General features: G+C 40.1%; 1 protein-coding gene across 2 annotated transcripts; it reads left to right on the top strand.

The window, feature by feature from the left end:
* Positions 1–5,191: 5,191 nt before the first annotated feature.
* On the top strand, positions 5,192–10,717 carry RB195_006849 (uncharacterized protein; the record flags this gene model as incomplete). Of its 2 annotated transcripts, XM_064180164.1 has the most annotated exons (7): positions 5,192–5,264; positions 5,341–5,421; positions 6,156–6,245; positions 8,472–8,519; positions 9,316–9,425; positions 9,646–9,717; positions 10,637–10,717. In XM_064180164.1, the coding sequence occupies 7 exons, from the start codon at positions 5,192–5,194 to the stop codon at positions 10,715–10,717; spliced, it is 555 nt and encodes a 184-aa protein (XP_064037058.1). The 2 variants fall into 2 exon arrangements, with proteins under 2 accessions (XP_064037058.1, XP_064037059.1); XM_064180165.1 differs by lacking the exons at positions 9,646–9,717; positions 10,637–10,717 and adding an exon at positions 10,159–10,338.
* Positions 10,718–10,780: the final 63 nt, after the last annotated feature.

Here is a 10,780-nt window from a genome sequence, read left to right as displayed (position 1 = left end):
GACCAGTCCAGCCTTAATTCGCAAGCAGGGCCTGGTTCTAATCGCTAAATAATCTCTAAATAGCACCCACTTGCGACGAACAGTGCTGAATACAATTTCAGAAAAACTGCAGGTGATATGTTGGTTCCAGTATTTTTTTTTTGGTTTTGAAAAAATCAAGGTTTCGGCGGGCATCGAACTTTCAACCGTTCGTTTCGGTTGTGGATGAGTAAAATTGCTTGTAAGTAGTCGGAAATAGTGTGAAAATGGTTTTTAAACGTGTCCTCCGCTGTTTCCAGCTGTATTTTTTTCCATTTTGCAGAAATAATGGTTCAGCAATGGTTCCTTATGGTGAGCTACTAGTGGCGCATATATTAGATGATATATTTTTATTTTGCTAGCGGCAGTTTACATTAATATCCATTATTAATACTATTTATTAATATTTGGCATATTATATTGCTTGATTTATATGTTGAGCGTCGAATTTGTTTCTTTAATTCTATTCATTATAGTTAATTTTTCTTTGCTATATGAGCGGCTACACTAGAGAAATGAGAAATAGATGGGTCGATTTCTGAAGGGTCTTCTATAGACAAGGGTCGTTATCAGGAGGGTTCCTTCCTAAATACCCGCTTGACCTTTCTTTATAGACGGCAGCCTACACCATCTTTCATCTGCACATGAGTTCCGCAGACAATACCGCCACCTGGATACGATATGGACGGAGACTGCCAAATCAGTAGGGTTACCAAGAACAACTATCACCCGCCTAAAATGTGACCGACACAGCTGTCGAGTTCTTTACTTCCTAATCAAAATCCACAAGTTTTCCGCTGCCAAATTTAGTTTAAACAACCCAGGAGACACCAAGGTTAAACCTATCATAACCAAGATTGGAGATCTCACTGATAGAATATTCTAGTTTCTCAACATCATTCTCACCCATCTATTGTAAAGCGCAATTTAATGGAGATATCAGATAATCTTGATATCATCGAATCATTCGATGTCTTTTCGCTCTACGCCGTCTCCAACAAAGCTGTTCTTCAAGCAAAAAAGAGCTACTCCTCGAACACCTGAGATCTCTTAATATGTACGGGTTTACAGCAGATAATAACGCTGTTAAGCGATTGTCTGAGATGTCCCGTATTTCGCTGGTCTTGCAAATACTTTAGGCAGATTAGGGGCTTAGCCACGGAACAAAGACTTGACCAAGCCGTGCCTTCATATGTAAGGTGGAAAAACCCCTTTTGCACGCAAACCTCTTTGGTACTGCCGCTATATGGATGATTGTTACATTATATCTCCAACGCAACCCAAAATGGACACTTGCTTTGACCTGTTAAATAAGCAATTTCAGTATGTAAAGTTCGCGAGGGAAAACCTAAAGACAACTGGCTGCCTTTTCTAAATGTCGAGGTTCATTTGTTCAGGAAGAATTGGAAAACAAATTGGTATCGAAAACCGAGTTTTGAGAATATTCTAATTCATTACCATTTGGCGCACCCCTGGAAAACCAAAAAATCACTGGAAATATGTTTAAGACAGCCACAATGGTTTCATCTAAGATTTAAGGGCACGTCGCTTCCATGAACATGGTTAAGCACGTTCCTCAGTCAAATGGGTATCCTACGAATGTTTGTCATTTAAAGTGGAACCTTGTAACAGAGAGCAGGTGCTACATAGTAGAACAAGCAAAGATCCTTTTCTGCCTTCCTTTTTTTACCGATGACATGAGCAATGCAGTGCGAGGAAGCCTACGACATGCGGGTCTGCAAGACTCGTTCAAAGTAGTAGACATATCACCTGCGAACCTGAAGAAAGAGCTAGTCTGCAATCGGGTCTATAACAGGGTTTGTGAGATATCTAACTGCGCCTTTTGTCTGAACGAAAGACAAGGAGACTACGTGGCATCTCATCATCTGTCAGTTATGTGGGGCTGACTACATTGGCGAAGCAGGAAGAGCATTATGTATCCGGATCAACGAGCACCTAGATGGGATCGTAAAATCAAAACATCAACTCTTTTAGCTGTTCATCGCACTCCTTTCAAGATAGCGGTCGCGATGTTGGCACACGAAGCAGACGTTCTGGTGCGAAAAACATTGGGAGCGTTTTACATAGCAGCCAAAAGTCCGACCATGAATCGTAAAGAACAATGCACCGCTGTGACCAGCGAGATGGCGCCATATCAAGACCTCTGCTTGTTTTGACCTGCTGAGTCAAATGCATGTGGCATCATTATTACTTACTTTTTAGCGGCACGACTCTAACAACCGGTAGTTCGTATTGAGGGGGCAGATTACACGTGCCTTTGATTTTCCAAACTCTCAAGGCGACTATGCCGAAACGTCAGCCAGAATAAAGATAGATAACGATCTTGGTTATGCTCAAGAAGTGGTACACTATTGTGCGCAGTTTTTCGTTCTTCAGAACTGTAGGCGAGAATTGCTCGTAGCCACAGTCATTCTCGTAATCTAGAACCTAAACTCTGATATTCTCCTCAGAGACCCAAGCATCGCCAATTTCGTGTCATGTTGCTTTAAACAGTGGGAATAGAAGAGAAGCGGCATTCATTAGCATTTATTATTCAATTATTTTTATTAGGTTGGTGCAAAAGAAATGCAGGTTTTTCTACCTAAAATCCAAATTAATATAACTCAGATCTAACAAAATTTATTTAATCAAAGTAATCTCATTTACAATTAGCGCACTTTTGCCAACGAGAAACGAGCTGCTTAATGCCAATGTCATAAAAGTCTGGGGTTCTGGAAGCGATGAACTCATCGAAGGCAAATTCTGCATCGTCTTAGTTTCTGAAGTGTTCCTCCCGCAAGAAGTTATCAAGGTGCTTGAGAAAGTGAAAGTCAGTAGGCGAAAGGTCTGGCGAGTATGGTAGATGATCCAGAGTTTCATATTTCAACTCATGCAGCTTTTGCCGTGTGATCAATGAGACGTGAGGTCTAGCGTTTTCATGAAGTAGGATTGCCCCTTTCCAATGGATCAATGCCGGGCATAAACTTCGCGGTTTTTGGTCCATGCCGTCGATTTGCTGGCAGTACTTTTCTGCTGTAATTGTTTCACCCGGTCAGACAGGTATAGTGGATCTTACCCGCTGCAGACCACCAAGCCGTAATCATAATCTTCTTTTGGTGAGTTTTCTGCTTTGGGTGATGTCGTGGAGCTTCTTTTTGGTCCAGCCACTGGGCAGATCGTCGCCTGTTAACATAAAGTATCCATTTCTCATCGCAAGTCACAATCCGTTCGAGAAATGGATCGTGCGATTGCGCAAGAGATGGGCCGACGATATCTCAAAACGGCGATTTTTCTGAATTTCGGTCAATTCGTGTGGAACCCACTTGTAAAGCTTCTTGGTCATACCAATTTGTTTCAAATGGCGAACAACTGTAGTGTGAACAGTGAACACTACAGTTGAGCTCCTTGGCAATATCTCGTGTGGTTTTGCGTGGATCAGCTTCGACTGTCGCCTTCAATAAGTCGTTATCAAGTATTGGTGGACGACTGCCATGTGGTTCGTCTTCGAGGCTGGTGTTGTCGGCACGAAACTTTTGGAACCAACGTTGTACTGTGCATTCGTTGATACTTCCCTGGCCCCATACTTCGTTGATATTTCGAGCGGTTTAAGCGGCAGTTCGGCTCACTTTGAACTCGATCAAATTATTTTTACAATAAGCGGCTTGAATTAAACTCCATATACCTATTTAGAAAATTCATACAATAAGCTTTCCAACAATGTATAATACCTCGTAAAAAAACCTTAGCTTATCAAAAAAATAGTGTTGGAACTAATAAAACAAAAGAACCTGCATTTCTTTTGCACCAACCTAATAGAAAAGAGACTACAAAAACTTCCATCCATATTCCATATTATGAAAAGTTGCTAGTGAACAGAACGTTTTGATCCTGCCGGAGAAATTTTCAGAAATTTCAAATTCAATTCCTTTTCCTCTTTCAAATTCTAACTGATCACGTATGACGAACAAGATGAGCAGCACAGGAAACATACAAGTGCAGCATCAGTCTGACACATGCTTTTTTCACTCATGTACCTGTCATTTTTCCACACAATCCGCGAAGACAGCCTGTTTCCAAATCATGGTTTGTTTGTCTACTTAACTGGATATATTTCAGATGCACTAAATGATAAAGCTGAAATGAAGAATATAGGAGTAATTCAATATAACAATACAAGCAAAAGTCTTTCATTATTTGTTCTAACAAACAAGAAGTCTGTTGAAGTTTTTGCATCAAGAAACTAGCACCAGAGAAATCCTGAAGATTCAGAGAAGATTTTTGTGCACGTGTATCCTTGAAGATGGACGTGTATCGCTTTGCTTAATGATAGTCGTGGATTTTGCAGCGCTGTTCTCGGAAAACGCATAGTGATAGTGGTTTCATTAATCTTCGCTTTGTACGTTGGCGACGGTGACAGCTGATTGAATTCTAGTTAATTGTAAATCCAGGGCTCATTGAGGTTCAACTCATTTTCTGGGCACTACATTTCCTCTGTTTGTTAACGGTGAAATACTCTGCTAAGTCTCAAATTGGAGCAGCGTTTGAAACAAGCTGATTTCTTTTTTTCGGCAATTGCGAAGCAGAAAATGTTGCTATCTGCTATCTCTGCTGGTCGAGAAATGAGACAACCTCTGTGATTGTCGTTAACTGTGTGTCATATTTCGAATGCACTCAGCAGAGAAAATTATACCTAATGAGCTCTCACGAGTAATGCTTGTGGAGAAGTCGCGGTTCGGGAAGAAATTGTAGGTGTTTCTTATAAATCACCTCCTTACTAATGTTGTATACTAAGATCTTACTTAAAAGTTACTCAAATCCTCGTATTCGCTTCTCCTAAACTGACCAGGAAGTTCTGTTCGAGAGGATGATGTGCGGGTGTAATTAAAAAAGGATCGAAACTGTTCTCTGCAGCTGAAAAAAATTGATATCCATCAAGAATATAACTATGGGCTAAACTTATTCGAGTACTAGGTAAGTGAACCCGCGCTTCTTCTTATTTGGAGTGTTCTGAGAAAAAAGTAACGTAAACCAAATGAAATATTCGTTCAAAGATAGTCTTTACACTCGTTATTCTGCTACAATGCTTCGAATTTCTGTATTTCGAGTAGTAGCTATGCAACAAAACACTAGTATAGAAGTTTTTCACTGAACTTTCCAGCAATTTCAGTGAACCATGGTGCCGGAAAAGCTTTCTTTATGGATTCGACTGCTAATCGTTTTTTGTGAATTCTGGTTGGTTACGGCAGGTCAATAAACTTTTGCTCAAGGCTTTTGTCTTTTTTTTTGGGGAATTTTGTATAAATTTCTTCTGTAATGATTCAGAGCATTGGAACTATGAAAACACCAACTGGAATGATTTATGCGAGTATGGAAAGCGCCAGTCACCAGTGAACCTTGACCTATGTAAGTAATTTTTCAAATTAATTTTTCATTGTCCTATGACATGACATCATGGATACTAACTGTTGTTTTTTTTTCCTTTATTTCTTTAAATTATGAGAGCCTTTTCTCTTGTTTCTTTTTTGAAAAAAAAATGAATGGAAATTTTGGCGGAGTTCTGTATTTTTTTAATGTCATTTTGCTGTTACCGTAACTTTGCTGATGCAAAACACTATTCTTCCCAGTATTTTACCAACGAACTTCCGAATTTCTGCGTATGCTGCACAGTTAGCGTTGTATTTCACTCAGAATAAAAAAGCGACTTTTTTAGTATATCATTTTAATTATATACCATAGATTCATATTTTGATAGTTATGTAATCATATATATTTCTTTTTTTTTCAACAAGGAGCAATGGTTTTTTTGTCCAGAAATAATGACCACACAAGCCGGCATGTACAGTGAAGTGGTGCAACGTCATGAGAAGATGTTCCATTTCGTTATGAAACACATTTGTCATATAAACCAGAGATCAAGGAAATGACAGCGCGTTTATAATATTAGGGTGTACTCATTTATCACAACTTCATGAAAAAGTTTTTATTGTAGAAAAAAGTTAGTAGAGTCGGAGAATCGAGAAAATGCAAAAATAAACTTCTATTGTATGCATCGTAGACAAGAATTTCTGCATATTTTTCCATTATTCCATAGAAGGATTCTCGGATGTGGATTTTATATCACTTGAGATTTCTTACAGCAAAAGTCGTAGTTACACACGAGAGACCGCTCGAATTCCATCACTACGACATCGAGGATCACATCGAAGTAACTAACAATGGCCATACAGGTGCGGCAGTCCAAAATTTTTGTAAATTCTTGTAATTTCAAGGAAAAGCAAATTTTCATGGTTTTTTTTGTTTTTTTTTTTGTGATTCTTTTTTTTTGTTTTTTCACGGCAAACATGCAGATTTACCTGTCTTTATTATTCACCATTCTGAATGTCCGGCCAAACCCGGGCTTCAGACTTTCGGTGGTTTTAGTTTCGCTCCCCTTCACTGATCAATGAAACTTGATAGTAGTGGTGTTTTCTTTAAAATCAGATTTGTGTTTTTTTTAACAACGCTTTCCTTCTCTTTTTTATATTATAAATTACGGATTAAAGATTACGGAGTTTTCCTTCTAAATGCGTCAATTCTACATTTGGAGAATATTCGACCATCAGCTACAAACACTTCTTCGATGCCAGAATAATATAGATACAATTTGAAAGCATTACTCGAAGTATAGGTATTCCTCCTGATTTCCCCCAATAGTTATCACGGAATGATGTTTTAACATAAAATGACGTGAAAGACATTATCCTACTGATAAAGATAACGTTCCACGTTAGATCACATAAACATCTTGCTACTATTTAAGCATCTGTTTGCATGCGTGTTTCCACTTTCTGAGAACGGCATCCTACAAACTTGAGGCAACTTGAAGAAGTAAATAGGGACGCGGAGGAGTTATAAAGGCGAAGAGCGAAGCGCTCAGTGGTCACGGCTATGAAACGGCACAAAAACCATTTATTTTTTGCGTCATGCACATTATGTTATTGCGCACCAAAGACCGGGTCCACCGACGCCGGTGGACTCGTCGCACCCCATATTATGGTTTCCTGGCGCCGGTGGACCCGTCGCACTCCATATTATAACTTTCTTTCACCGGTGGACCCGTCGCACCCCCTTCTATAGGTATCTGGCGCCGGTGGACCCGTCGCACTCCATATTATAACTTCCTGGCACCGGTGGACCCGTCGCACCCCCTTCTACAGGTATCTGGCGCCGGTGGACCCGTCGCACTCCATATTATAACTTCCTGGCACCGGTGGACCAACCTGACGTCAGTGGACCCGTCGCACCCCCATCAATAAGTGTCTGACGCCAGTGGACCCGTCGCACCCCCTCCTATACGTATCGGGGGCCGGTGGACCCGTCGCACCCCATTTTATAGCTTTCTAGCGTCGAGGCACCAACTCGAACCCGGTGGACCCGTCGCACCCCCCTTTTTGAATTTCGTGACTGACACACACACCCAGACAGATATATATCATGATCATGATATCATCATGATGTATAATAACGAGCTTAGTCCGTGTGTGTGTTTGTCTGTGAGTCACGAAATTCGAAAAAGGGGGTGCGACGGGTCCATCCGGCTTCAGATAGCTAGAAAATGGGCTGCGACGGGTCCCACGGCGTCGGATTGGTGCGCCGGCGCCAGATACCTGTAGGACGGGTGCGGCGGGTCTACCGGCGCCAGATAGCCATAATATGGGGTGCGACGGGTTCACCGGCGCCAGATACCTATAGAAGGGTGTGCAACGGGTTCACCGGCGCAAAAAAGCTATAAAATGGAGTGCGACGGCTCCTGCGGCGTCGAAATGGTGCGCAATAACTTAGTGTGCATGACGCAAAAGGTAAATGGTTGCAGCCGTTTCATAGCCGTAACCACTTGGCGCTTTGCTCTTCACCTTTATCACTTCTCCGCGTGCATATTTCCTTCTTCGTTCGCCTCAAGTTTGTAACATGCCGTTCTCAGAAAGTGGAAACACGCATGCAAATAGGTGCTTAAATAGTAGCAATATGTTTATGTGATCTGACGTGGAACGTTATCTTTATCAGTAGGATGATGTATTTCGCGGCATTTTATGTTAAAACATCATTCTGTGATAACTATTGGGAGAAATCAGGAGGAACACCCATACTTCGAGTAATGCTTTCAAATTGTATCTATATTATTCTGGCATCGAAGGAGTGTTTGTAGCTGATGGTCGAATATTCTCCAAATGTAGAATTGACGCGTTTAGAAGGAAAACTCCGTAATCTTTCGCCTTAATTTATAATATGAAGAAGAGAAGGAAAGCGTTCTTAAAAAAAACACAAATCTAATTTTACAGAAAACACCACTACTATTGATTTTCATCGACCGGTGAAGGGGAGCGAAGCTAAAACCACCAAAACTCTGAAGTCCGGCTTTAGCCGGACATTCAGACTGGTTATATATCATGATCATGATCATAGATTCTTTTCAGAAGTTGTCCAAGGTTTTCAATCATGGACTGAGAGACCGTATATTAGCGGTAAGTAGTTCCCTAATGATTTAACCAGTATCATGTGCCGTGTTGATAATATTTCATTTTCCGTTGGAAGTAAAAAGCAAGTCGAGTTTTCTCAAACGCCTCAAAGGCGGCCTTTCGACCTCTTAGACACCAAACAAATGCCGTAAAAGACCTTTCTCATCACTTATATTAGACAAATTACTATACATTTATATTATTACATATTTATTATTTATGTAATTATTTATACACAGATAATATTACAAATTATTATTATTAATTACTATTAAATACACATATATTACAAAAATTTGCAAGAGATTGAAGATACCCTAGTATTTCCCGGATACGCACAATGACGAGAAACTTTCTGATGTGTTCTTCTAACATTTGTGAATGAGTATGAACTTTTTTCTGTAGGGATTAATTCCTAAAGGAAACAGTTAAATTGCGGAAGTTGTTCTTAGCATGAAGAACAATGAGTGGTACCCTATCTGAGACTGATTTTTTTTGATTTTGTGCTTGCAGTTTGATATTAACAAATTTTCTTAATCCGCATTCATGCGGTTCTGGTTGTGATTCAACTGAGAATGAAAAGAAGAGAACATTTATAGTTCCAGTCATCTGTTTTTTTCTCGGAAAAATCATACTATGAAAGACTTTTTCTTGGAATTTTTTTTATTATTCTCTTATTTTTGAGGTTTTTCTATTTTAGGTTATTTTAGATTTTATCTGTTTTAAAGTACTATATTGTCCTATCACCTCGTCTTCCCTCACTTATTCCAGAAACTCCAACTATCAGATTATTCGTTTTCAGGAGGTGGCCTGCACGGAATTTATTATTTGCAACAGTTTCATTTCCACTGGGGTACTTCTGATCTTACTGGCAGTGAACATACGTTGGATCTTCTTCATTATCCTATGGAGGTTTATTTAAAATTTTTAGGATGGAATTGTAAGCTAAACTTATAATCGTTGAAACTAAATAAGTACTTGCCGATTGTGATCTTCTCGTTGGTGTCCGCCATGTGTTACCACGTGTCTGTTTTCCACCTACAGTACAAGGTGTTTGTCGTCGCAGTTAACGACACGCGATGAAACATGACGAACGGTATACAATATCGGATTGAGATGGTTACTACTCCAGGTGCATTTTGTTCATATTCTGGAAGGTTACAACCAAACAAGAACTGTGGGAGTTCCTGACGCTGTCGTTGTTGTGCGTTCTTTTTTACTCCTTTCAATATGACTTAACTCGATCAGCGGACTGATATTATTCCTTAATGGATCTGACCTATTCTGCAAGAACTTGCGCAGTATCATTCTATTCGTCATTGTTCCATGTCCCCCCCCCCGCGCCTTTTTTTTTTTTTTTTTTTAAAAAATTTTTTTTTTTTTTTTTTTTTTTTTTTTTAAAAAAAATTTTCCCTTTTCCCGGGGGGTTTTTTTTATTTTTTTTTTGAAAAAAAAACTTAAAATTTTTTTTTTTTTTTTTTTTGGTTAACGCTTCGACGTCGTCGCCTTCGTCAGAGCCTGGAAAGTCAGAACATCTATAACATATACTCTCAAACTCCTCATTCAGAACGAGTCATCATAACGAATCCCATGAGATATTACATCCAAAACCAAGAGCAAAAAGATGAAGAATCGTTGAATACAGTACAGAAGTAGACCTGCTGCCGTTGACGTTAGCGGAGTCTGGCGTGGTAGATGGCTTGTTCCAACCTTCATCCGAGAGACTCTTCAAACTACGCTGGTCTGGGGACCTACGCGCAATGTGACATGTGAAAAAGCGGGACTGTTTTCTCTGCCCGCATTTACGCAGTGCTACGAGATGTAGATGCTTTCCGTGTCATGTGCCGTTTACACAACATCCATTTCCTCCTAGAGATCTTTGTGGCGTAGTGTAAAGTGAAAACAGCAGGGCAGATGTCTGAGTAGCTCCTTCGTGTACAGTCGATATTGAGCATTACCCTAGAAAGTGCTGCCAAAAGCCAATCCACCCTAGTCAATACCTCATTGCCGAAGGACTCTGTGGGAATGGATTGCAAACACATGTCCAAGGGGTTGAATGCGAAATTGCCTCTTTACTGTATACTTCTCCCGTGACAGCCGTTGTTCTTCAACCTGCAGTCCAGATATCAAAACGTATCCACGAGTACGATGGTTGCATGTTCACTGACATTCTCGTTCTAGATTTCGAGAAAATCCACACTTAGGGCGGAGTTTGGCTCCACACTCTGACTCTCTTAGCGATAAACACCTTTGTCAATAGTAAATCG

Source organism: Necator americanus, chromosome I, assembly GCF_031761385.1.
Source record: "Necator americanus strain Aroian chromosome I, whole genome shotgun sequence".
NCBI classification, from domain to species: domain Eukaryota; kingdom Metazoa; phylum Nematoda; class Chromadorea; order Rhabditida; family Ancylostomatidae; genus Necator; species Necator americanus.
The sequence above is the reverse complement of the archived record's forward strand: the minus strand, read 5'-3'. Positions and strand labels throughout refer to the sequence as shown.